The sequence below is a fragment of the Fusarium solani genome (genome assembly GCF_023522795.1).
Source record: "Fusarium solani strain SB1 chromosome Unknown bctg00000000, whole genome shotgun sequence".
Taxonomy (NCBI): Eukaryota; Fungi; Ascomycota; class Sordariomycetes; order Hypocreales; family Nectriaceae; genus Fusarium; species Fusarium solani.
Window position 1 is genome coordinate 3999943 of NW_027072157.1, and position 26748 is coordinate 4026690.

Here is a 26748-nt window from a genome sequence, read left to right on the forward strand (position 1 = left end):
ACGTCTATTAGAGATGGAAGATGGAAGTATCCCTCTCACTCTGCGTGACTCAGTTGACGCATTGAGCTTTCGCTTTTTCTGAAGGGCAACATTTCTTTGACGTGACTCTGATTTTGTCGTAATTCCGTGATATCTACCTACATATTGTATCATGGAGGATGTGCCATCCCTGTGATCTCGTGTGTGTAGAGAGTCCAGTGCGTACCTATGGCATCTAAATCTGTTCTATTGGTCGGTAAAGCCTCTCTGCCACTAGTTCTCTCCATTCTTCCTCCAGCTTGGTCTTTAATGCCTAATCAGTTTTACTGTCAAGCACATGGCATGTAAATTTAGAGGCAATTTCTCTTTCGGAAGGTTGGCTTGGTGTCACGTTGCCAGCGACCGTTCTGCCGTAAATCGAAGACTTCTCTGTGTGACCGCTAGCTCGCAAGTTCCCAACTCCAAATACTTCAGAAAACGCAAAATGTCCGCCAACACATTCGAGACGCAGGGCGTCCGTGTTGCGGTTGAAGGCTGCGTGAGTGCTCTTGATGATTCATTTGTTAACCGGGATGAACATTGACCAGCTCCAAGGGCCACGGTACACTCGATGCTATCTACGCCTCCGTCGCCGAGTCGTGCAAGCATCGCAGGTGGGATGGCGTTGATGTCCTCATTATCGGAGGCGACTTTCAGGTATTTTGGCTCTCACTATTGATCCCGGTACTCTCTAGGCACATGCTCACCACTCACCACAGACTGTTCGGAATGCTGCAGATTTGAGCATCATGTCTTGTCCTGTCAAGTATCGCCAGCTCGGAGACTTTCCCAAGTACTACTCTGGAGAATGCAAGGCTCCTTACCTGACCATATTCATTGCTGGCAACCATGAAGCCAGCTCGCATCTATGGGAGCTCTACTACGGTGGCTGGGTCGCGCCCAACATTTACTATCTGGGCGCCGCCAACGTCTTGCGTCTCGGTCCACTGCGCATTGCTGGTCTCTCTGGCATCTGGAAGGGCTTTGACTACCGCAAGCCGCACCACGAGCGGCTTCCCTTTAACCAAGACGATGTTAAGTCATGGTACCATGTCCGCGAGTTTGATGTTCGCAAACTCCTACAGGTGCGGACGCAGGTGGATGTCGGTCTCAGTCACGATTGGCCGCGCGCTATCGAGAAGCATGGTGACCAGGAGTGGTTGTTCAGGAAGAAGCGGGATTTCCGCCAAGAATCAAAAGATGGCACCCTCGGAAGTGTCGCCGCAGAGTACGTCATGGACCGCCTACGACCGCCCTACTGGTTCTCTGCCCATCTGCACGTCAAGTTCGGTGCTCTCAAGACCTATGAAGATTCAGAGGTGCCTGCACCAGAGCCAAGCAAGGAACCAACTGCTTCTGAGCCTGTAGCGGCTGCGGAAACGAATCCTGACGAGATCGACTTGGACTTGGACGACGATGATGGGGATGAGGCCAAACCAGAGGCAAAGCAGGAGACCAAGGAGAGTGAGCCCAAAGAGAAGGAGGTGGCGGAAGAGTCCAATGCGGTATCTGAGGAGTTGAGGGCACAACTCCCTGCATCTTTTGCTCGTCCGCAGCCAAAGAAGACACCAGGCCAACCAGTGCCCCCTAGCATCACCAACAAGCAGGTCCGGTTCCTTGCTCTAGACAAGTGCTTGCCCGGACGACACTTCCTGCAGCTCTGCGAGATTCAGCCCTTCAAATCGGAGACGAGCTCTGAGTATCCTCCAGCCAAGGAATCACCTCGTTACCGACTGCAGTATGATCCAGAATGGCTTGCAATCACTCGCGCCTTTCACGATTCTCTTGTCATTGGAGATCGAAACGCTCAGACACCGCCTGATTTGGGCGAAGAGCAGTACCTACCGCTCATCGAAGCTGAACAAAAATGGGTGGAAGACAACATCGTCAAGCTGGGCAAGCTAGACGTGCCGTACAACTTTGAGATCACCGCTCCACCATATGTCGCCGGGGCCCCAGAAATCGTCGACGAGCAGCCGGAGGAATATACCAGCCCGCAAACTGTTGCTTTCTGCGAGCTGCTCGGAATCACCAACAAATGGAACGCGAGCCAGGAGGAGAGGCAAGAAAGAAGAGCACAAGGCCCTGCCGAGTCAGAGAGACGCTCGTTTGGCGGGGGCAGAGGCTCCGGTCATGGTAGAGGCCGAGGAGGTGGCCGAGGGCGGGGAAGGGGAAGGGGAAGGGGTCATAGAGGCAGATGGTAATGGTGAGGGTCTATACTTGATTAAACGGAATGCTTGCTCAACCCAGGCTCGGCCAGATGTGATGGAGGGTGTCCATAGGCTTCTGCCCGATTCAGTGCTAATTCTCGGGATCTATGGGCCAGCAGAGTCAAGGCGATCAAAGAACGAGCATAAAAACTCTTGTATGTATCTCTGATTTTTAATAGCGGTTGTTAAAGCGGTAATAATGCAGCCTCGGTGCTGTCTTAGAGGCATCTCCATCCAAGTTGCATCTCCAGCACTACTTTGCTCGTGTAGCCACTCCAGCCTAATTGCTTTAAAGCACAGCCTTGTTCAATGTGACCATCCAACCCAACAGAAACATGCCCCCTGTTGATTATTTCAATAAAACCGAGAGTAAACAACCGTTCTCCAGATTGATTTACCGGGTTGACACCCTGAGGTATGACGGTGGTGGGGTATGAGCTCCGTAGCAACGGCACCAATCAGGAAATGGGGTAAACAACGGCTGGCGACCCAAACCTCTTCCCTCCACTACCTACGCCATCATTATCGTTCCGCCCGCCTTTGATATTCAGCCTCTTCGAACACCGACGCGAAACTCAAAACCTCCAGCAGTCATACTCCTGCATATACGTACATAAAAGAGACGAGACAAAAGCCCCTTTGTCTCATCAGCCTCTGCCCACCTTGTTCGCCTCCCCTCGTCGTCTTGAATGTCACGCCGATTGCCCCGCTAACCGCTGGAATGAAGCAGAAGCAGCAGCAGCAGCAGCATCGCATCTCTCCAAAACCTCGACTCGGTCGTCGATTGCCCGCCATGGCTCAAGCTTTCTTGACCACCGTGTTAGTAGTACCCATCGAATGAACCATCCATCGTCATGGCTTCGCCGCACACCGCCAACATGTTCCGCTACCTGAGCCCCAAGTCCCCGTCGACGATGCACCAGATGGAGACGACCATCATCCCCGTCTCCATCGCCTCAGACCCCGTACCGCCGGCTGTGGTGGCCGAAGTGACGATTGCTGACTCGGAGACCGTCATCGATAGGAACCAACGGACGAGGAACCAGTTCCGCCCACGCGTGGGCAAGGGTGGATCGGCTAGTTACCAGCTTCGGCAGTATGCAGAGGTGACTCTAGGCGGCGGCAGCCTGCGCAAGGTTGTCAAGCTCCCAGAGGGCGAGGACGAGAACGAGTGGTTGGCTGTCAACAGTGAGTTTGGACGAGCATGCGCCCTACATCGAGATGGCGGGCTAATGAGGAACTGTTAGTGGTGGACTTTTACAACCAGATCAACCTTCTCTACGGAGCCATCACCGAGTTTTGCTCGCCGCAGTCATGCCCCGAGATGAAGGCCACCGACGAGTACGACTGCCCTTCACGGGTATAACACCATTGCAGAAGCTGATTGCATGCAGGTTCGAGTACCTCTGGCAGGACAACGAAAACTACAAGCGCCCAACCAAGATGCCAGCTCCAGCATACATTGAGCAGCTCATGACATGGGTGCAGTCCAACATTGACAACGAACAGGTCCTGCCCAGCAAGATTGGTAGCTACAATTGTGTCCTTTATTGACTACATCACTAACATCACCAGGCGTCCCGTTCCCCAAGTCATTCCCGGCGCTGGTCCGCCAGATCTTCAAGCGCATGTACCGTGTCTACGCGCACATCTACTGCCACCACTACCCCGTGATCCGCGAGCTGGGTCTGGAGCCTCACCTCAACACGAGCTTCAAGCAGTACGTGCTCTTTGTGGACGAGCACAGCTTGGCGAGTGGGAGGGACTACTGGGGCCCCCTTGGAGACCTGGTGGACAGCATGTTGAAGAGCGACTAGGAGAAGCTTGATCGCTAGACGGGCCGGGTATTTGCGTGAGTGTGTCAAGGTTAGCATCCAGGAGTTTTTGGGCGTTCGGTTTAGGACTCGGAGGGGCTAGGGAGCTGTTTAAGTTGTACGATCATGATCAGAGTAGAGGGCACGAGTTTAGATGACGGTTTGTCCTTGATAAAAGGAGCCTTCCTCTGATGAACACAGTTTCAGGTATGGAACCTGAATCGCTACAGGAAGAAAGTGTCTTTTGTGCAATCATCTTCTTTGCTTTGTTTGTTGTTAGTGTCTTGAAGGTGTCAAGCCAAGAATACCAAGTCGTGTTATGTAATCGAAAGTGGATGCCTGACACCCGCCCAGGCATCCAACGCCCGAAAATTGCCGAGAAGCAACAACCTCCAAGTTATCGAGCTCGACGACCCGAAACTCCATCACTCCCTTGACCCCAATTCCATCGACCTCGCCCTCACCCGCCGCCATGTTCTCGCGACAAGTCCTCCGCACCGTCCGGGCCGCTGCTCCCCAGCGCGCCGCTGCTCTCCGCGTCGCCGTCCCCGTCCGATCCTTCGCCGCCGCGGCTACCAGCGAGGTCAAGCCCCCCGTGTCCGTCTTCGGCGTCGATGGCACCTATGCCACTGCTCTGGTAAACAGCAACACCACTCCCCCTCCCCGGGCCTCGCGGGGGTCGTCACCGGTCGACAACGTCTCCTCCGAACCCAATTGGCATCGTGATGCCCCGCGATGCGTCCCCGGCCGGGCCAATGGATCGCGCCGTCGCTGACAAGAATTTTTTTTGCGTCAATTTAGTACACTGCCGCCGTCAAGACCTCGAGCCTCGATCCCACCGCCGCTGCCCTCTCCAACCTCGGCGCCCTCTTCGAGAAGGACGCCAAGCTGGCCGCCATCCTCTCGGCCCCTACCCTGACCGAGGCCGACAAGAAGGCCATCATTGAGGAGCTCGCCAAGAAGGCCGGCTCCGGCAACGAGACCGTCAAGAACTTCCTCGAGACCCTCGCCGAGAACAACCGACTGGGCCTCCTGCCCGGCGTCTGCGACAAGTTCGCCACCATCATCTCTGCCGCCCGCGGCGAGGTCGAGGTCACCGTCACCAGCGCCCAGGTACGTTTGGATATTGGATGAGAGGGAGGGGAGCTCCGAGGGAGCAATAGCAATCGGCTTATATCGGGAATACGACGCCAATTGATGGACTCATGGATGGATTGATGGAACATTGAGCTGACGTCGGCTCTAGCCTCTCGACAAGCGAACCCTCAACCGATTGGAGTCTGCCGTCTCCAAGTCGGCCTACATCAGCCAGGGCCAGAAGCTCAAGGTCACCAACTCTGTACGTCACCAATTGGACCTCGATATGCCACCCAGGCCCCCTAACAACTAACCTCACCCAGGTCAACCCCGACATTGTTGGCGGACTCGTCGTCGAGATCGGAGACCGAACCATCGACCTCAGCGTCTCGGCCCGCATCGCCAAGATGAACAAGCTCCTGACCGACTCCCTGTAAAACCACCCCCTCATAGTGTTAAACAAAGCTGTTTAGTTGTCTCCTTTAAGCCCATCTCGTCGTCTCGTTTGGGCGTTCACCGGCCGGGCAACTCTCTCTCTCACCCTCCCCCCTCCCGTGTTGCCCGCCGGCTTCTGGGCTTCCCCTCTTTCCGACCTCCTCCGACTTTTATTTACGTCTCCGGATGGGAGGGGAAGAGTGTGTCGATGGAAAGAATAGTGTAGGAGGGTGTGAATAGGGCGTGCAATAAATGCAATTCCCCAATTGACCTGTTCAAAGTTCGTGATGTGATCTGTTGTTCTGGAAACTCATCCGAGGTCTGGTCGGAATTAGCGGAAGTACGAGCACCCTTGAGGAGCTCCATCATAAGCTCACAACGTCAAGGAGGTATTATGCAGCGAGACGACGATTCACAGTTTTTAAAGCGTTTGGGTCGAACTGTAAAAACGACTCAAAAAGAGACATCATGATGCTCTTAGAAATCACAGTCTCACATAAGAACAGACTTTCATTTCAATGCTGGATAACATTTCTAAACCGCCGACTACAAACGAATTTCTACCAGTCCTACACGACATCCTCCCAAGGTCATGCTTTTTAGAACGCCCTATGCCTTCCTTCTCTTAATAGCGCCGTCTATCTGCCCATTGCAGCAGTTACCTATGCTCTCTATGCCTTCGTTTCGTACTCGTCGTCGTGCTCATAGCCCTGAGTTCTCTCATCCTTGTACCTCTCGAGCTGGTCCGAAACATAGCTATGCATGTGAGCATCCGCCTCGGACCGTTCCTTGGCTCGCTCTGGGTCATCGTGGTGAATAGAGTTGGTCATGGAGCGAGCATCATCATCAAAATCACTACGAGCACCGATGGAGCGAGCTGTCGATGAGCGCCTGATGCGAGGCATGCCACCGTGGTGAGGAACGCCGACACTTCGATGGAAAACGTCATCAAAGTAGTGGCTCATGGCGATAGATGGTGTACGAGGAGTGTGAGGAAGACGGCAGTTGACACTATATCTTGGTTAGCAATCTGACACATACTTGACAAGTCTTGTTCAACATAACATACCCAGTATCATGGATCATTCGAGCAATCAGACCGGTCCAGCCACATTGGTGGGTAGCGCCCAGGCCTCGTCCAGTGTCGCCGTCAAAGAACTCGTGGAACCAGAGGTAATCCTTCCAGTGCTCATCAAAGTCGAGACGGTCATCGCCACCGTTGATGCTGCGCCTACCATCATCCGTACGGGCGAACAGATGCTGCAGGCGGTGCTGAATCTCTTCAGACACCTTGCCCAGATGCATGTAGTCACCACTGCCCGTCGGACATTCAACCTGGAAGTCGGGTCCGTAAAACAGGAAGAAGCGCTGCAGGGACTCAACCAGCAAGAAGTTGACGCAAAGCCAGATAGGGCCTCTCCAGTTGCTGTTGCCGCCAAACAGACCGCTGTCGGAATCTCCTGGCACGTATCCGACACAGAACTTCTGTCCGTTGACATCCATCGAGAAGGGGTTCTCCTTGTGGAACTTGGAAAGGGATCGGATGCCGTGGTCGCTGAAGAATTCATCTTCATCGAGCATTCGCTTAAGGATCTTCTCCAGCCTGTCCTTGCTAACAATGGACAGCAAGATTCTGTTCCCCTTTCCTCGCTTCCGAATACTGGCCATGTTTCGTTCAGCCAGATCGCATCGGTTTTCAATGAACCAGTCTACCCGCTTCTTGAATGACGGGAGCCTGTTAATCAGCTCTGGCTCCAGAGTGATGGTCGCATACAGTGGGATCAGGCCCACGAGCGATCGAACGGGCAGCTGCTGGATCCAGGGGCCGCCCCAAGAGATGGCATCATAGTAGAAGCCATCCTCCTCGTTCCAAAGAGATTTTTCATCCTTGTGGCCTGTTCGGAAGGTCATCGCATCACTAATGAAGATGAAGTGCTCAAAGAACTTGGATGCAATGTCCTCATAGATGCGTCGGTGCTTGGCCAGCTCGAGTGCAATGTTGAGCATGGACAGACAGTAGAAAGCCATCCATCCTGTGCTGTCAGCCTGCTCAAGGACACCTCCGGTGGGCAAGGGCTCAGATCGGTTGAACAAGCCAATGTTGTCAAGGCCCAGGAAGCCTCCTTCAAACACATTCTTGCCGTCGGCATCCTTACGGTTCACCCACCAGGTGAAGTTAAGGAGGAGCTTCTGGAACACACGCTCCAGGAAGTCAAGATCCTGGCGGCCATACATCTTCCGCTCGATCTTGAAAGTTCTAAATGTGGCCCAGGCGTGCACTGGGGGGTTCACATCGCCAAAGTTCCACTCGTAACTAACAGATGACTTCAGTAACCATCTCCGGAACATTTACAAGCAAGGGTCAACTTACGCCGGAAGCTGTCCGTTGGGGTGACAGTACCACTCTCGGGTGAACAAGTCAAGCTGCTTCTTGGCAAAATCGGGGTCGATCATGGCCAGCGGGATGCAGTGAAAGGCGCTGTCCCACGCAGCAAAGAAGGGATACTCCCATGAGTCAGGCATTGACAGAATGTCGTCGCAATGCATGTGCTTCCACGCTGAGTTTCTGATGTCTTTCCGCGAAGCCGGGGGAGGAGGCATCGTCGGATCACCGTTCGCCCAATGGTCCCAGATGAAATGATAGTGCTGCTTGGTCCACATCATGCCAGAGAAGGCCTGTCTTTGGATGTTTCGCAAGTCGTCTGCCATGGGAAGAGGACTGAGTCTGTAGTAGAACTCGTCCGCCTCTTCCCTGCGGCTCTCGATCACATCGTCGAACTCTTCCTCGTCCAGGTAGGTATCGTCTCTTCTTGTGAAGCGGAAACGAACGACTAAAGTATAGCTTAGCCAAATAGCCTTCGAAGCTCCATGCGCCAAAGTACTTACCAGCACATTCGCCGGGATTGACACCACCGTCCTCATTAAAGTTGAACCAAGCAGCGCATTTGGTACCAGTCTTGGCAGGATTGACGGCATCCTTCTCGCCATCGACAATGTACCTGTGGAAAGCATCCTTCAAATACGGCTGTTTATTCTCCTGATCGTACAGAGCCTTGAAATTCGTATCGTTCTCGGTGAACATGAACTGGGGCATCACATCGTCACCGCTCGAGCCAACACCAGGTGATGGGGAGCAAAGGAAGTAACGCTCTCCCAGGCTCCAGTGGTTGGACTTGGCGGCGTTCTCGTCGACGGATTTAATCGAAGGCTTCTTGTCCTCGGGCTCTCGACCCCAGCTCCAAGTGTTGCGGAACCACACTTGAGGAATGATGTGAAGCGGCGCAGGGTCGGGGCCTCGGTTCCACGCGGTAACTCGAAACAGGATCTCATCGGGGTCGTCGGTTTCTTTGGCGGTTTCGATGAAGATGTCCCAGTACCTATCCTCGTCAAACACACCAGTGTCGATAATCTGGTACTCCTTGTCTTCCTTTCCTCTGCGGGCGTTCTCGTCGATCAGGTCTTTGTAGGGGAACTTTTTCTGCGGGTACTTGTAGAGAAACTTCATGTACGAATGCTATCATGGCAAGTCAGTATGATAGTGGGTCTCGAGTCTGGGGGGTTATTACGGTCTGCGGAGCGAGTTAGCATGAGGTCACTGGGGGATAACTATTGAGGCTTGAGCTGAAAACTGACTGGAGTGTTATCGACGTGGAAATGGGCTTCCTTGACACTTTCTCCGTGGTTGCCCTGTGGGTTGGAGAGGCCAAAGAGACGTTCCTTGAGAAAGTCGCTAAAAACTTGTCAGCACTCATGACGCAGGTTAATTGGTGTCATTAGACGAACTCTTCCTCATTCCAGAAGCTAAATCCAATGTTTTGGTAGCCGTGAGTGTCGCAGACACCAGCAATGCCATCTTCACCCCATCGAAAAGCTCGCGATCGGGCATGGTCGTGAGGGAAGTCTAGCGCAATATGTTAGAGAGTGGCGGTGATATTCAAGGTTTGTGAAGCTGCACGTACGGCTCCAGGCATCTCCATCAGGGCTGTAATCCTCTCGGACTGTGGGTTGGTTAGCAATTGGCTTATCATGGGCGGTATGAGCCAGGGTGTGCCGCGTTTGTCACATGCCTGTCGCCCACTGTCTCTCAGCAACGTAAGGACCCCATTTCTTCCAGTACTTGGTACGGTCGCGATCCTCCTTGAGGCGTCTCTCTTCCTCAGTGAGGTACTCGTGGCCGTCATGAACAACCATGGCGCAATCTGAAGCTTTGCTTGACGAGAGCTCCAAGCACGGGCGACGCGGGCGACGCAGGCGACGATCGGCGAGGGGTAGCAACGATTGCTTAGGTGGGGGAGGATGAGATCAATTGGAACGAGTGGGGGGAGAGAAGAGGGGAAGGAGCAAAGTAGGGGCAAGATGACGAGTCGTGAGATGATGTCGTTAGGTGAAGCTTCCCAGGAGGAGAGAGAAGGATAGAGAAGAAAGGAGGAAGAGAGGAGAGAGGAGGGAAAAACAACTTTCAACGAGGGCGAGACAAGACGGGATCGACGATGGTGGGTAGGACCCGAACATGACAGTCCTGTCGCGGTTGTGCCTGAGGCTTGAGCTAGCAGCTCCGGTCTCAACCAGGCGTGTAGCTTCCCTCTTTGTTCCTGGTTTGTTGTTGGTCTCGGTGCTCTACTTTTTTTCTACGATAGCACATGGCTGCTGACGAATGGCGCATCACGGTTGAGCTGGCCGATGAGAACGGCGGCCGCTGTGTCCTCTCGGCTGCAGCGCGCTTTGATGCTACTGGATACATGGGTTCATGTCTCTGGATAGCAATGCTTGCAGCAGAGTGACATCGATGGCAACACTTGGGCAACAAACGGCTAGTCATGGACATGGCTCTCAAACTCCACCAAGAACACCATCATCGGTGGCCCCTCGGCGAGCCCAGGACCAACTGCAGGCCAGAGGAAACGACAGGAAACGGTCAACATGAATGGTTGTCCGGGGCCAAGTCTCCGCTGGAACGCTCCATGTGTGGGAACATTACTGTTGCCTTAGACGGCATTACACAGCAGCTTACACGAGAGTTATGAAGCACTTGCTCTGGAGACGGTTTGCGCATACCGGTGAGCGACAGCGGCTCCAGCCTCCCCGGCCGAATTGTTGTGGCGTTTTCAGACTTGGATTGCGCTAAAACAGCTGCGGCTTTCGTTGCAGCAATGACGTCTTCGAGCGTTGAGAGAGCCGGGTGTTGGTGGTCTCGATCAAGGTTCGGGACCTTACCGTCTCACAAGTTTGAGAAAAACTCGACCTTGACCATTCTCTTTGTGGTAGTATTTCCAACGGCCAGTCCAACGGTGCCTGGCGCAGCATCCTGTCTGGTCTATTGCCTCTAATTGAGCAGAGAGTAACGGGTTGTTAGTGACGAATTGACCTCAAGCTCTTCCCTTAACCCGCCCAGCAACCGGGTTTAAATATTCATCAATTTCCACCTGCCACCATACCATGGGCTTTGCATGAAACCTCGATGAGGACTCCTACATATGGATTGCGGATTGGATGGTCAGCTGGAACTTGGTATCACTCGAGTCTTCAGAACCAGGACAACTACCCTGCAACCCCGAATTGCCGGGGATGGACACCGTAGACACCCAATATGGAGCCCATGCTCATCCACTCTTCGAAGGCAAAAAGAAGGGCAAAAGAACACGCCTCCTTCGTTCGTCACTGGATTGTCGGAATGCGATGAACTACTGCCAGGTAGTCCTGGCTTCTCTACATTCCAATGGCTGAACGAGGATGATGCTTGTATAGCTTCTCAAACCGAGCAACTCGTTGTCGTCACCAAGTGGCGCAATCAGACACTAAATACCCAATACGGCTGTACGATCAAGTTATGGGAAAATCTCGAAAGTGAATGTCGGAAACCTTTCAATGCGATATCCGACCAATTTCATTCAGCCATGCTTGGCTGGTCTCTTGGTGGCATGGATCCAACGTGGATCCACGGATAGAGGCTTACCGAACCTCACATCGATAAAGCCAGGTTCCAGGACAACAAACTGACCCGGCAACATCCAATTCACATGTCAAACGCGAAAAGCAATGCCTCAGGAGATATATATTTCCCCAGGTAATGCCAAATGGATTGGTCGCTGTGAGTGAGGTCTCTCACGAGCCCCTGGTAGGGATTGTACCAACATCGAGCCACTGGATCCTCATATAGCCAGCAGCTCGAGGTCACACCCTCGTCAAACACCCCGATCCTTGCTCGAATCTCACCACAATCGATTGCATCAAAGCTCCTTCTGGCCTCGTAGCTCAGCTGCTTGCCCAGGACGCCGAGATCCAGCCGTCGTCATAACGCCTCGGTTGCTCCAAGATAATGACGATAGGTTGTTGCGCAGCGTGCTTATTGGCCCGGGCTCACCCTTGCGCCAAGCTCCCGCCCTCCAGTGCCAGGCACAAAAAGCTAAGGCAACGTCGCCGTTCTTTCCATCTGAGTGTTCCAGTGCTTAACGCCTCGCCTCAACAAGCCCCATCCCCATCGTCAGATGCCAGCTCCGCCACTATAGCTTCGTGGCTTACTTGTCAACACTCGTCGTCACGTCTCTGATCTTCGCCTCCGACAATCGTTTGTTTCCCTGTTTCAGTTTTCGAGATTCCCATCAGCCATGCGACTTTGATTCCATAACTATTTCGACTTTGCATAATATTTATCCCTTCTCGTCCAACTTTAGAGTCGCGCTCTTACCAACCGACCGTCCACACGACACGTTCGCCATCTCGACCAATTTTTTTTCCCTTTTCAATACCCCGTACACCAACCACAGACCTCGATAATACAACCATCTCCATCATGTCCGACGCTATATCTTCATTTCTCCGGAAAGTCATCATTGAGTCTCCTCCCGGAGAATGGGCTATGCGCCAGCTTCGCGAGCTTCTCATCGGCGCCCTGAAGCAAGGCCCTATCCCCCAACATGTGTCCTTCGAGATGGACGGAAACCGGCGGTATGCTCGAAGCCACCGAATGGAGACGGTGGAGGGTCATCATCATGGATTTGAGGCCCTGGCTAGGGCATGTACCACCTGTCCGGTACTCTTGTGCGAATACTAACCGGGTGTACTTAGATTATGGAGATTTGCTACAAGTGCGGCGTGAAAGTTGTCACGGTTTATGCCTTCAGTATCGAGAACTATAACCGCCCGAAATACGAGGTCGAAGGCCTTATGCAGCTGGCCAAGGTCAAACTGGAACAGTTGACCAACTACGGTCACATTCTCGATCGTTACGGTGCCCGTGTCCGCGTCCTGGGCCAGCGCGATATGATTCGAGCCGATGTTTTGGAGGTTGTTGACAAGGCTGTCGCGAGAACCAAGCACAACAACAAGTTGGTTTTGCATCTTCAAGGAAGCATTGAATGAGAACTAACGCATGGACAGGGCCGTATTGAACATTTGCTTCCCCTACACATCGAGAGCTGAGATGACCACCGCAGTCAGATCAACAGTGCAAGAGTTCCTTGCTCCCACTCCTCCCCGAAGCACCCCATTCTCCCCTTCTCGTATTAGGCAAAAGATCCTGTCGCGCCAGCTGGACGGTCGCGAAGGTCTGCCCACGATCCCCGATGTTCTGCCCGAGGACTCGGAGCCCTTGGATGGCGATGATGCCAAGAAAGACAGTGATGGGGATTCGTCATCGCCCACACTGCACCCAGACTCACCCCCACCTCGCATCAGGGCGAGAAACAGCGCAGCCAGCCTCTCTGGGCTGCCAAACCCCGAGACGATCACAGCCGAGACGCTCGACAAGCACATGTACACAGCAAGCGACCCCCCTCTAGATATCTTTGTTCGAACCAGTGGAGTGGAACGCCTCAGCGACTTTATGCTCTGGCAGTGCCACCAGGACACCCAGATCTTTTTCATTGATACTCTGTGGCCCGACTTTGATCTCCACGACTTCATCTGGATCTTGTTGGAGTGGCAGTGGCGGCAGAAGCAGAAGGACCGCGAAGAGGCGCCGGTCCGGGCGGTAACTGTTACGGCATGATGTGTTTCGATAGACTGGAAGTAGTGATACCCCGAGGTTCATGGAAACAAAATCCCTTTCTTTTTCATCTATTTATGGCAGAGTCTTTTGGTTTTCTGGCGCGGGATTGAGACCTTTTGTGTGTCTATATAGCTATGCAGTTTGGGGTGCTCTGAGATGGGTATTAGGTCTGCGATGAGATGCAATATATTGCAATACACTGCACATTCAAGAATATCGCTAGTTGGAAGAACATGTTGTCTGGAAGAAAATCACACATGAGCCTTTTACCCATCCAATTACTGGGCTGACGGGACAATTCACACACCTCACTCAACTGACCTGAAGAGCTGGTTGGTTTCGAGCCTATGACGATATTCCTGTCCACGCGCACCCTTATCAGATAAGAAAAAAACATCCGAGGTCGGGAGGTGGTTTCTCCGGATTTGCAGCGCCCGCGTGGTGCAGCTGAGGCCCTGGTTGGGGCGCCTGGCGCCTGAGGCCGACGTGGACCTGTGAGTCGGGGGGTGCCAGTGCAGACAGAGGTACCTGCCTGTCGTACTTGCTCTTGGACTCCCGCCGCGGCATTCGCTTTCTGAAGCCTTCAAATGGAAAACAAGATCTGCACTTTCGCGTCTCTTCTTCCCAAGCTCATATTCCCCTCATATGGCATTTGACACATAATGACCTAACCTCTTTTTACATCTGGTCGATTTAACTGTTACTCACCTCGTTACTCCATCTCGTCGCCTTCGCACCAGGCACATACCCAATCTTTCTGTCGCCAGCCAGTCCGTCCCGCCGCTTGAGCTGGTAGACCCCGTCGCCTCAATCCTCGCATCCTACCCGCGTCGCCCACGATGAAGTCGGCCAAGGCGTCTCCGGCGGAGAGCCTGTCGCAACGCCGGTCGCAGCCAGTCCGCCAGGCTCGGACGAACCCTTCTCGAAGCACCGCGACTATGGGTCGCTCTGGTGCTGGTAGAGACTCGATCGGCGGCGGCGACCAGCCCATCGACATCTTCCCAGCGATCACCCACTTCGCCGACTGCGTCACCGCCCTCCCCAAGGAGCTGGTTCGCCATTTCACTCTTCTCAAGGAAGTCGATGCCAAACTTTTTGCGCCCGAGGAGCAGCTCTTTCGACTTGTCGCCGCCGCCGCTAATGCTCCCCTCCCCGAGCCACGCACGAACAATGAGGCCTCGAGCGGAATTGCCCCAGCCTCCGCGCCCATGAGCGCCCAGAACAGCTCGAGCGGCATCGCAATCAACAACGCCCTCCAACCCATACCGTCGGTCGACGAATCCCACAAGGACCTGGTCTTTGACCCCTCCAACCTTCCTCGCCGCCACCTCTTCCGCCAGACCGCCGTCAAGATCCAAGAAATGCTGGTGTCGCTCGAAGAAAAGAACCACGTTATATCAACTGCCAACGAGGCGCTGCAGGCCCAGCTTGCTCGTATCGAAGACGTCTGGCCACATCTAGAGAACGAATTCAGCGACGAGGCCAAATGGGGAAGCGATACCCACTGGGCGTATCCTGAGAATCGCCTCGCGAGATCACATGTTGATCGTACACGGCGCGATGGCGCCGCAGCCATCTCTGCTGCAGCACAGGCTTTGGCCGAAGAGGCAGCCGCTAGAAGCGATGCCCGAAAGCAAGCCGTGCAGGCCAAGAAGAACTCGAGAAACCACAACAATCACGCTAATCATAATGCCCACCACGACTCCGAAGCGGACGATCACGACGGTAAACACAAGGCCGAGAGTACCAAGAAGACGGCCAAGTCTCGCAAGACAGCCGAGAGCGCCAATGTTGGCCTGGGCATCTCTACGGCAGCAGCCAACAACGGCAACCCGCCTCAGAAACGACGCAAGGTGGAAAAGACAACCAACGGGGCCGCGACAACGGAACGCGCCATGAGCACCGTCTTCGGGACCGCTGTACCAAAGCCGAAGACCGCAAGTCCGAGGGCAACGCCTGCTCCTGAAGCGCCCAAGAAGAGAAAGGCGCTTCCCTCAGGGAGCGGCCAGTCTAAGAAGAGGTATGTTCTATCCATCCCCACTACCATGCCAGAATCTAACGCCGTGATTTCAGTAAGAATGGAGTCGCCGGCATGTCACCATCAGTCAATTCGTCGCCCGTCATCACAGAGCTTCCCGAGCCGAAGATTGCTCCTGTTCGAGCTTCGCCAGCGCCCGTGGTTACGCCAAACCCAGCCCCAACGCGCGCACGTCAAAACTCAATACAATCCGCAAATGTTGAAACTACCAAGGCGCGACCGACGTCATCAGCGTCTAACAAGCCTAACGGGAAGCCTGCTGGCACGCCGGATCCTGGGACACAGCCAACCAATTGGCCTCGAAACGGTGCTGATACAAACGCTGTCAAGGAACCCAGCGTGCCTATCAAGACGGAAAGCTCCAAGAAAGACACCGAGCGGACAGAGGTTGCTGCTCCTGCTCCGCCACCGACGACGACCAGCAACAAGAAGGAGACCAAGACGGACGAGAATGAACGTAAGAGCGAATCGGTACCACCAGCGCCGCAGAGCGTTACAGTCACAACCAAGAGTGGAAGGGCCAGCAAGCCGTCAACACCGGCATTGGCGACATTCCAGGAAGCGGCTCAATCGCGGTCGCGGTCGTCGAGAAACAATGACGCAGCCGGTGCCAAGAAGAGCCAGAAGAAGGTGGCTCCCACGATCCACGCAGCGGTTGCTCAGTTGGCAGACGAAGACACAAATAGCAGCATGCAGGGCGACGAGGATGACGCAGACATTGATGTAGACGAGCCGACGTATTGCTATTGCAATGGTGTCAGTTACGGTGAGATGGTAGCGTGCGATGCGGATGAATGTCCGCGTGAGTGGTTCCACCTCGAGTGTGTTGGACTCAAGGTCGCACCAGGATCCAAAGGTGAGTTGCCGAGTGCACGTTTGTACCGGATGAATAGATGGCTAATGGAGTGTAGCAAAATGGTATTGCGAAGACTGCAAGGAGCGCCTCAAAATGGGAGGCAAGAAGACGAACAGCCGGTAGGTCAGGCGACGCCCAGCACCATGAGTCACGGACAAGTCACGATGGCCTCGTCGAGGGATCGACGATTGGTTCTGGAATGGATTACACAGCCGGTAGAATGGATCCATGTATAGGTACTACAAGCACACAACGGCGTTTCTTTTTTTGGGCGGGAGGCGGACGCGGCCATACAGCACCCGTCTTGATTTGGCATGTTCAGCCGGCCGGGCAGAGGGTTCGGCGGAGTTTCATCTTGTCGACTTTTTCTCTGAATGCGAGGAGGTATGAAGGAGGATGTGTCGATGATTCGTTGTCTGTTCTATAGAAAGCGGTATGGTCGAGCGTGGAGATGCCAATGGTTGATCATACACGGGTTTACCGAAATGCGGGGGAAATGAGGAGGGTCCTTACGAGATGAAGGCACCATTGGATCTAGCCAATAGAGGCGCATGTTCGAAATGGTATTAGTGAGGGATGAGAGGTGGAAAGGAAGAAAAAACAAAAAGTCACGATGCTCAAATTTGTTGTTGTGTGGTTGTTTGCTGTGTTGTGGTGTTGTAGTAGCGGGCCGTCGGAGCTTGACACGAATTCGAGGGAGGGGTCTTGAGTGTCACGAGAACCAAAGCCTGGGCCGCTAAGAGCAAAGTGTTAGGTAATGAGACCCGAGTTCTGGGGCTGGGCGTCCGGAGGAGAAAGGGGAAGACGAGAGGCATTGGCCAACGAGACGATGGCGATTCGAAGCTGTGGCAGCGGGAGGTTTGTGCTAAGATTTCTGGGCTCCGGGAGGTGCGTAGCCGTGATGCGAGAGCTCGGACGGTTTGTCTCTGGTTCCTGCACTTACCTAGGTTGTTGAGGGGCCCCATGTACATCTGGGCCCTGCGTCTTGTTGAGAAAGAGGAGAAACGGGTAGAACAGAGAGAACTAAGCTAAGGTTGGAAGCTAAGGTGAGGGACGTTCCAGGACAAGAGGCTAGAAGCAAAAGCATGTCACACGGAGCGGAGAAGAAAGCTGAACCCCGGAAGTTCGGAGAGGGCGTTGCTGTATGTGTGAGTGTGACTGTGTGTGTGCGAGATTCGGGGAGGCGAAAAAAGGGAAGTGACAAGTCTAGAAAAAGCAGCAAGAAGGCAGCCTATGACGTTTTGGAAAATCCGGGGTAAAAATGGTTCTGGCTCGTTGTCAATGGTCGATGCTTTTTTCTGCCCTGGCCTGGCCTTTGGTGATAGGGTCCGGGGGGTGCGGGTTGTTGCACGGCGCTTGCGCGAGGGCCGCGCTCCGGAGCCGCTGGCGCGGAAGCTCACGTTATCACTTCAGGTCTCTCTCAACCTGCTGTGCTGTAGTAAAGCTGGCTGTGCCTGCGGCGTTCGACGTCGGGGGTTCGTCTGGTCTCAACATCGTGGCACCGAGTTTCGCAAATGATGGCAACGGCCCCCCTATTCCAGCCGGGTCACGAAGTCGAGGTCATGTGGTCACGGTGCTCGGCGTCATCAAACCGCCCTGCCCCCAGGGGGTTAACTTCACGGTGAAGCGACCTAGCGAGCGCTCGCTCTAGCAGATGAGGCGCTGCACATCCCCCAGTATCACCCAAAGAAGCAAACTCGACCCTGCGAATCCAATTTACAGCACACCGTAAGTAGGGAGAAGCCGGGTTTGCTGGTCAACCTAAGCCAGGCACTATATGGGGCACGTGCTGGATGCTGAATCGCATGTTAGATGCGCCGTTTCGGGATGCGAGTCGTACTATGGGATATCGTATGGTAGAGGTCCCAGCTCTCGCAGCATCTCTCTCCTTTGTCCTGCTTGTCTATGCATGATGGCCTTCCGGAGTATTATCGCACAATGACAGGTTTGGGTGGATGGGAGGGAGCAGGCAGAATCCTCTCAAACTCCGCCCATCAGTAATGAGTGCCGTCTCGCCTGTGTTAGTGTTAGCGGCGCCCCCGGCGGCCGGCTTTGCTTCGCCTTCTTTTTTTACTACTCCTCGGCGGCTGGAGTCGGTGTCGTTTCGCCGTGTGTCGGTCTCGGCCTGGCGTGTTTAAGCTCGAGCTGGCGCTTGCAAACTAGGGCCGGACGAAACGGGGTGCCGGTAGCGATATCGCCCACCGGGAGCGAGATGACGGTTGGTGATTGACTCGAAAACAACCCCTTTGGGGAATCTGGGGGTCCTAGCTCTTCAAGGGACCGGCTTCGCTGCCGGTCCTCGAAGGAAAAAAAGAGGGGGCCGTGATTCTGTTTACTCATTTCTCCCGTTGTTCTACTTGTTCTACTGTCCTTCCCGTCATGTCCGGCGGCTAGGACGGAGTTTGTAATGGTGTTGCTCATGGGACTCGGCATTGCGGCGCTGATCATGATCGGGGCGAGTTGAGTAAGCCGGTGAATTCGGCGTGGCTGGAGCGCGGGATGCGATGAAGACGCTCTCCTGTATGCAGTTGATTGAGGCCTTGCATATTACAGCAGCCTCTCTGCAGGTTGCTATGCCTCGGCCAGCCGTTATCCGTCATGGTGATTTGGTTCTTGTATAAGCTTTCAGGGCTGCCTCAACTCTCCAAAAATACAGACACGGTGGTCAAACAAAGTGACAGCGCCGGCCCCCGGATGGCCATTGTCGAATGGCATGGCTGGAATTATGCCTTGGGCTTGGTACCTGGTCACGAGGATCTCGGCGGATCTGATGAAAAAGAGACCTAGGGCTTGCATCTTGCTTCTCCTCCTCTCACCCCCGCCTGGATCAGAGATGAATGAGGGGCTTCTGAATTTCCATTACTTACTTCCTGCAGCCATTACGTTACGTTACGCTTCTGCAGAGGAGCGAGTGCGTGTGCGAGCAAGCAACCAAGACGGGGGAAATGTCACCAAGGTCGTTCTGTCTCGGTATGAGCTTCCGATGGGGGAGGTGTCGTTGACAGAGACCCTTGTCGCGTCATCGGCCATCGGCCATTTGACCAGTACAAGCCGCAGTTGGCGGGAGCGGAGCGGGAGAGCGCGGCGGAGTGCAGTGTAGTAGTGTTGCACAAGGGGGGTGAGAATTGTCTAGGTTGTTGTCGTCGTCGTCGTTGCTGTCCTGTGCTGTGCTGCTTCGTATATACGACCAGGGAACGAAACCAAAGAGTGAGGCTGATGGTGCAACTGGGGAGAAAAGCACCTGATGCTCAGCGAGATTTGACCGTCTGGGATATTCGCTGCAAGAATTAGGATGGTTTCCAAGTGCAAAAAACTAGAGACGGGCAATTGTGGGAGGCGACGAGTTTTTTCTCTCTTGGCTTGCCTCGACGTCGTTCCCATTACCAAATCTTGACCTGTCCCGTCCAATGGAGCCTGCCCACCACCTCTCCAAGGCCGATCCGGCGCCAGCGGAAGTCAGTCGAATCTTTTCTTTGTCTGGAAAACTGAGCGGCAACGGCCTTTGGAGACTCAACCATCCACAGCCCAGGCTGGCGGCTCATGGCCTTGTATGGTCTGTCTTTTCATGCTATTGCCATGCCATGAAATAGATCATCATGGGGGGTTCCTTGTCACGGATGGCCGTGCTTCCAAGTCTCGTCTCGTCTTCTCTCCTCTCACTCCCCCATCGGTTCCAGTTCCAAGCCTTCCAGCCCTTCCCCGTGGTCGTGGTGTGTTGCTCACCTGACGGTCACGGCCCCGAAAGATCCAGTCCTCGATTTCCATTACCCAATATTGTGCGATCCTGAGCTAATGCCCCGTGCATGCCAACACGCTTTTTCGCCAACGTCCCTGGCAAAATACCCTGGCTACTGGGCGTGGCTGGCCCCCCGGGTGGCGCTCCTTTTTGCTCGTCGGTCGCTCAGGCCCGCCTTTGGTGTTTGGACCCTCTAACACCCTACCCTCGTCATGAGGGCTCCAGCAGAGGCTCCAGAAGGTGACTCTCGCCTCCGCCGGGGGTGGCTCCCCTCGTGGCTCGTGGAGTCGTGGCTCTAGCTCCGTGACACTTTATATCCAGGCCCCGAGCCCGATGCGCCTGGTCGCCCTCGTCTGTTCCCTTGTTTTCTGTTGTCAAGATTTTTCGACTCTTACAAGCCTAGACCTAGATCCTCATCTTGGAATCTCTCTCAACTACCGATCAAACTCACCCTCCGATATCGACAAACCCTTTCGTCATCGGCCCCCCCGCCTTGGTCCTCGCTTTTACTCTTACATAACCGTATAGGCTCCGGATCCGGTGGCTCATACTACGCCACTGCAGTTGCTCAACTATCAGCCTTTTTTATCCTCCGCCAACTTTTTGCCAGCCGTTGGGTTGGCCACCAACCAACACTCTCCGTGTGACTCGTTTCGCTGGACTCACGATTTTCGCTGAGAACAGGCGAAGCTCTTCGACGAACGCATCCACATTCCTAACCCTCGCTCCCGTCCTGATTCTTTTCCCGCCCTCTTCAGGGTCGGCCATTGCACTCTCCTCTCGTCTTTAGACTCGTATGGCCGTCCCGCTGAGCCCTACGCACCACGCGGTGCCTCACTTTGACCTTTCTGCCCTCCTCAAAGCAAAGATGTCTCGTCCCGACTCCCCCAACAGCAACAGCGACAAGACGGCTCGCTCGTCCTTCTCCTCCGTGAGGGAGAACGACGACGGCCTCGCGCAGACCTTTACACGGTCCAAGATTTCCTCCTACACTCAAGGGACGGAAGAGGTATTCGATGAATCACCCTCACCCTCCGTTGAGATTGCACAGCCGTCGTTCCAGGCTCCTCTGACGCAGCCTCACAGTCGGCTCCATGGGTTTTGGTTTCCTGCGGATAACTTCCGTGGTTGGAAGCAAATCCCCATCAAGGGCAAGGCCGCCAGCCGTAGCTGCGAGGACCTGCACAAGCTGTCCATGACATGGAGCTCTCCAGCCCCAACTGTTCCCGTTCAGAAGGTCTCCCACCCTACTTACCAGACCGGAACCTCTCCTCTCGAGCGTCTCCCCAGCGAAGTCCTGGGTAAGTTAATTCAACTACCGGAATTGGGGGTCCTGGGTCCTCGCGCACCCCAGTCCCCTTGTTATTAAAGAGGGCCTGCGCACTGACATGTCGATCCTAGGTGCGATTATCGATCTTCTCGTCATCGAGATTCCTCCAAACGGCCTCACACCACGCAATGCCGATTTGATGGCCCTTCTCTTGACCTCGCGATCCATCCACGCCGCGACGCTCAACACTCTCTACCGTCACATCACGATCCCCCACTCGAGAATCTTCCGCAAGTTCCTGGCTACCATTACCGAGTACCCAGCGCTCGCCTCTATCGTGCGGCGGCTTGACTTTAGCCACTTTAACCCTTCCACCATCTTCTCTACTCAGAGCGAGAGAGCCCAGACTCGGAACCTGACTACCGAGACCTTGTTCAAATGTCTGGAGCTGACCCCATACCTGCAGGAGTTTCTGGCCCAGGAGTACATCGATGAGGATTTGGGGCCCGAGGTGATCAAGAAGCTGTTCTTTGATATGCCCCGTCTCCGAGCCGTCGACTTCTGTGGCTGCTCCTCTCCCTACTTCAAGAACGCCTTTACGAGCCTGGTCCAGTCATCGCCCTGGCCCGATTCTCTGACGCTTACTCGAGTTTCCTTCCACAAGTGCCTGAACTTGCCGGGCTCCGTCTTTGAGGCCATCCTGCCTCGGCTTGAAAAAGCTACACACCTTGACCTTGCTGGAACTCGAGTGACTGACAAGGCGCTACAGAGTCTGCCTGAGACGGCGAGACTCACCCACCTGAACCTGGCCAAGTGCCGGGAGTTGTCTTCTGAGGTCGTTGTCAAGTTTATTACAACGCACCCTGCTATTATTCAGACGATCACCGTCCTCAGCCTCGCTACAAATGCGAGCAGCCACCTGCTGCTCGGCAAGGCTGATGTCGATGCGATTCTGCCTCGTCTGCCAACCTCCCTCCGTTCCCTGAGCCTGAAGGGAAGCAGGATGGATCCCTCGCAGATCCCTCTTCTCACTCCACTTGTCCAGCACTTGGAGGAGCTTGCCATCGGACGAGGTCTCGATCTCCGAGATATCCACCAGCTTCTCTACCAGGAGGGACAGTGGATCCCCCACTCCCTCCGATACCTCGATGTTTCTGACCTGGATACCATCATCGGAAGTGCTAGTGCGCTGCTGAACCCAGGGTCCGCCCCGCTGCATGTTATCGAACTCGAGGAGCGTGCATACGAACGAGCGGCCAAGGCGAAGAAGAACCTTGAACGGGTGGGGTGGACACCGAAGGAATTTGGTAGCCGCTACTGGCTAGTCCGCATGAACTCGGACGGCACTACCATCGACAACGGTGCCCGGTGGTGGAAGCTGGGCGCTGAGAGCTGGGGTATGAGGAAGATCCCGGTAGCCGAGGCCGACGTCGGAGGCATGTACGGGACTTTCATGTTCGGCCGACGGCTGTAAGCGGCCGCCGAGGCTGATGCGCGGTTCAGCATCACGATTTGGATCTCTACTCTGTTCGATTTGACGGTGTTTTCTGGCACGGATTTGAATGGCTGGGTTTTGGTTGCATCTTGATCAGATATCCGGGGCGTACAGCGTTGACAATTAGCGGTAAAAGTTGAAGTCATTTTTGTGCGAAAGCGTTTTTGACACATGAAGATGACGATAGAGAAAAACCGCGGATAATTAGATAATGACTTTACGAGCTGGTCAATTTGACTTATTTGTTCTGGCAGTTGATGTGGGTTGAACTTGTGTTGAGCGAGTGTTTAGATGTTTCCACACCGATGCTTTCTTGGTCTCGAAACCTGGTCTCAACTGACGGAACCACTCACCAGATACTTGCAAGAAAGAGTAGCAGAACTGCAGTATTTCATGCATAGTGAAGTAGAAAAAAAGGTATTGACCTTTAACAACTACTCAAGTAATGCTTTGATCACATGTGTTGAGCTTGTCCCCTTCCGACGGTAACGACGGCAGAGTGAGAATAATGACCTATATGCAATCAGCAACTCCGACATAGAAATGACAACGACTATAATTTACCTATGCAGATCTGAACACCCCTAGTTATCCAGCCTATCTCTGATTGCTCTGAAAACAACCTTATCAAAGACCTGGAAAGCTTCGGCCTTATCCAGGGGTCAGTGGCGCAAGCTCTGGTATGGCAGTGCATGCCACACAGCAGTGGAGTACACGTGACCTGTAATCCGGAACAACAAGGCCCCGTGGCAAACCAACGTTGCGACGTAACCGCGCCGAGCGTGCCTTGCTCCTTGACAAGCTCCAACTCAACGACTATCAAAAGCCTTGGTGCTTCAGCGGCATCACCATGGCTCCCAAACAGGACACCCCGTTCCGCTCGGCGGACATGAGCATGGTCCAGCTCTATGTCTCCAACGAAATTGGCCGCGAGGTCGTTACGGCTCTTGGCGAGCTTGGTCTCTGCCAGTTCCGCGACGTAAGCTTGGAGTCCATCAATTCATCAATCGAGAACATCATCTAACATCTTGATTTCATCCAGCTCAATGAGAATGTCAGTGCCTTTCAGCGCACTTTCACCCAGGAGATCCGACGCCTCGATAATGTTGAACGACAGCTGCGTACGTCATCCCTAGGCATCCACGAAAACCCTCCCTAACAACCCCCAGGATACTTTTACTCTCAGATGGACAAGATCGGCATCCCCCTTCGAAAACTCGACCTCGACGTTGAACGACTGGCCTCGCCTTCGACTTCCGAGATCGACGAACTGTCTGAGCGAAGCCAGAAGCTCGAGCAGCGAGTCTCTGCCCTGAACGAGAGCTACGAGACTCTGAAGAAGCGCGAGGGAGACTTGACTGAGTGGCGCTGGGTTCTGCGTGAGGCCGGCAGCTTCTTCGATCGTGCCCACGGCAATGTCGACGAGATTCGCGCCTCAACCGACAACGATGACGCTCCCCTGCTCTCAGACGTTGAACAGCACCAGGGGGCTGCTGACGTCGAGCGATCCTTCTCGGGAATGAACATTGGTTTTGTTGCTGGTGTCATCGCTAGGGACAGAGTTGGCGCTTTTGAGCGTATCCTCTGGCGAACTCTGCGTGGCAACCTGTACATGAACCAGTCTGAGATTCCTGAGCCGCTGATTGACCCCGCCAACAACGAGGCTATCAACAAGAACGTCTTTGTCATCTTCGCCCACGGCAAGGAGATCCTTGCCAAGATCCGCAAGATTTCGGAGTCTATGGGCGCCGAGGTCTATAACGTCGACGAGAACAGTGATCTCCGACGTGACCAGATCCACGAGGTCAACAACCGTCTTGAGGACGTCCAGAACGTCCTTCAAAACACCCAGGCTACTCTTCAGGCTGAGCTCAACCAGATCTCTCAGTCTCTGTCTGCCTGGATGGTTCTCGTTGCCAAGGAGAAGGCTGTCTACAGTGCCCTTAACAACTTCTCCTACGACAGCGCCCGCCGAACCCTCATCGCTGAGGCCTGGGTTCCTACAAACGATCTTCCCCTGATCAGAACGACGCTGCAAGATGTCACGAACCGGGCTGGTCTCTCGGTTCCCTCCATCATCAACAAGATCCAAACCAACAAGACGCCGCCAACTTACCTGAAGACCAACAAGATCACTGAGGGTTTCCAGACCATTGTCAACGCCTATGGTACTGCCACATACCAGGAAGTCAACCCGGCCATTCCCGTCTTTGTTACTTTCCCTTTCCTGTTCGCTGTCATGTTTGGTGACTTCGGCCACGCCATCATCATGCTTTCGGCTGCTCTTGCTATGATCTACTGGGAGAAGTCGCTCAAGAAGGTCACTTTCGAGCTCTTCGCCATGATCTTCTACGGTCGATACATTGCTCTGGTCATGGCTATCTTCTCCATCTTCACCGGTCTCATCTACAACGATGTCTTCTCCAAGTCGATGACTCTTTTCGACAGTGCCTGGGAGTTCAAGAAGCCCGAGGGCTACACTAACTCGACTCCTATTACTGCCGTGTTGAACGAGCATGGCCACCGCTACCCCTTCGGTCTAGACTATGCTTGGCACGGTACTGAGAATGATCTTCTCTTCAGCAACAGTTACAAGATGAAGATGAGTATCATTCTCGGTTGGGCGCACATGACGTACTCTCTCTGCTTCGCCTACATCAACGCCCGCCACTTCAAGAAGCCCATTGACATCTGGGGCAACTTTATCCCGGGCATGATTTTCTTCCAGTCCATTTTTGGCTACCTTGTCATCTGCATCGTGTACAAGTGGTCCGTGGATTGGCTTGGAACTGGACGCCAGCCCCCTGGTCTGCTGAACATGTTGATTTACATGTTCCTGCAGCCCGGAACCTTGGATGAGCAGCTGTATCCTGGACAAGCCACCGTGCAAGTTATCCTATTGCTGCTGGCCTTCGCCCAGGTGCCCATCCTGCTGTTCCTTAAGCCTTTCTACCTTCGATGGGAGCACAACCGAGCACGCGCTAAGGGCTACCGTAGCATAGGAGAGACTTCCCGAGTTAGTGCTTTGGATGGTGATGATGATGATGCCCAAGGCAACGGTCACGGCAACAGCTTCGATGATGGTGAGGGGGTTGCTATGATCTCCCAGAACATTGATGAGGAGCACGAGGAGTTTGAGTTCAGCGAGGTCATGATTCACCAGGTTATCCACACTATCGGTAAGTCTTTGTTATGAAAATTGTTTGTTACGATACTAACCCCCTTGCAGAGTTCTGCCTGAACTGTGTGTCTCACACTGCTTCTTACCTCCGTCTCTGGGCTCTGTCTCTGGCCCATCAGCAGCTGAGCATTGTGCTCTGGAGCATGACCCTTGGCCCCGCTCTGACTACTCCTGGTGTTCTTGGCGTTATCATGATTGTTGTCTGCTTCTTTATGTGGTTCTTCCTGAGTAAGTCGTGTCCGTCTTGGACCGCTGGAGACATGTTGCTAACCTATCACTAGCTATTGCTATTCTGGTGTGTATGGAGGGTACCAGTGCCATGTTGCACTCTCTGCGTCTTGCTTGGGTCGAGTCCTTTTCCAAGTTTGCCGAGTTTGCGGGTTGGCCTTTTGCGCCATTCTCGTTCCAGACCCTGTTGGAAGAGTCGGAGGAGTTGAAGGATTACCTGGGATAATACGGGCTGGTTAAGGAATGGTGAACTATTTGTTATAGTAGTAGACTCTTGGTTTTTTTTGTTTTGTTATTGTACCATAGGTAACATAGTGCACTGTTAGAAATACTGGCCTGAGCCTTGTTGTTCGACTAGATAACTGCTAAACCAACGAAACGACCTGTGTTCCTTTTAAATTCT

At 54.0% G+C, this 26748-nt stretch overlaps 7 protein-coding genes across 7 annotated transcripts; 6 read left to right on the forward strand and 1 right to left on the reverse strand.

Annotated features, from left to right (window-relative positions):
• Positions 1-463: 463 nt before the first annotated feature.
• On the forward strand, positions 464-2222 carry MRS44_001271 (uncharacterized protein; the record flags this gene model as incomplete). The annotated part of the gene is made up of 3 exons (XM_065623623.1): positions 464-517; positions 574-675; positions 738-2222. The coding sequence occupies 3 exons, from the start codon at positions 464-466 to the stop codon at positions 2220-2222; spliced, it is 1641 nt and encodes a 546-aa protein (XP_065480061.1).
• An 860-nt stretch (positions 2223-3082) lies between these two features.
• On the forward strand, positions 3083-4045 carry MRS44_001272 (uncharacterized protein; the record flags this gene model as incomplete). The annotated part of the gene is made up of 4 exons (XM_065623624.1): positions 3083-3416; positions 3476-3569; positions 3623-3756; positions 3804-4045. The coding sequence occupies 4 exons, from the start codon at positions 3083-3085 to the stop codon at positions 4043-4045; spliced, it is 804 nt and encodes a 267-aa protein (XP_065480062.1).
• Positions 4046-4514: 469 nt separating this feature from the next.
• Positions 4515-5556, forward strand: MRS44_001273 (uncharacterized protein; the record flags this gene model as incomplete). The annotated part of the gene is made up of 4 exons (XM_046274946.2): positions 4515-4679; positions 4844-5155; positions 5289-5381; positions 5443-5556. 4 exons carry the CDS (start codon positions 4515-4517, stop codon positions 5554-5556), a joined length of 684 nt encoding a protein of 227 aa, XP_046138472.2.
• A 669-nt stretch (positions 5557-6225) lies between these two features.
• Positions 6226-9745, reverse strand: MRS44_001274 (uncharacterized protein; the record flags this gene model as incomplete). Its single annotated transcript, XM_065623625.1, has 8 exons — positions 6226-6565; positions 6624-7868; positions 7926-8385; positions 8441-9068; positions 9188-9284; positions 9338-9455; positions 9514-9552; positions 9655-9745. 8 exons carry the CDS (start codon positions 9743-9745, stop codon positions 6226-6228), a joined length of 3018 nt encoding a protein of 1005 aa, XP_065480063.1.
• A 2599-nt stretch (positions 9746-12344) lies between these two features.
• Positions 12345-13541, forward strand: MRS44_001275 (uncharacterized protein; the record flags this gene model as incomplete). The annotated part of the gene is made up of 3 exons (XM_065623626.1): positions 12345-12584; positions 12641-12879; positions 12932-13541. 3 exons carry the CDS (start codon positions 12345-12347, stop codon positions 13539-13541), a joined length of 1089 nt encoding a protein of 362 aa, XP_065480064.1.
• Positions 13542-14380: 839 nt separating this feature from the next.
• Positions 14381-16558, forward strand: MRS44_001276 (uncharacterized protein; the record flags this gene model as incomplete). The annotated part of the gene is made up of 3 exons (XM_046267420.2): positions 14381-15561; positions 15615-16435; positions 16491-16558. 3 exons carry the CDS (start codon positions 14381-14383, stop codon positions 16556-16558), a joined length of 2070 nt encoding a protein of 689 aa, XP_046138469.1.
• Positions 16559-21039: 4481 nt separating this feature from the next.
• Positions 21040-26571, forward strand: MRS44_001277 (uncharacterized protein; the record flags this gene model as incomplete). Its single annotated transcript, XM_046274945.2, has 7 exons — positions 21040-21472; positions 21573-22911; positions 23678-23915; positions 23979-24057; positions 24106-26115; positions 26166-26345; positions 26399-26571. The coding sequence occupies 7 exons, from the start codon at positions 21040-21042 to the stop codon at positions 26569-26571; spliced, it is 4452 nt and encodes a 1483-aa protein (XP_046138465.2).
• Positions 26572-26748: the final 177 nt, after the last annotated feature.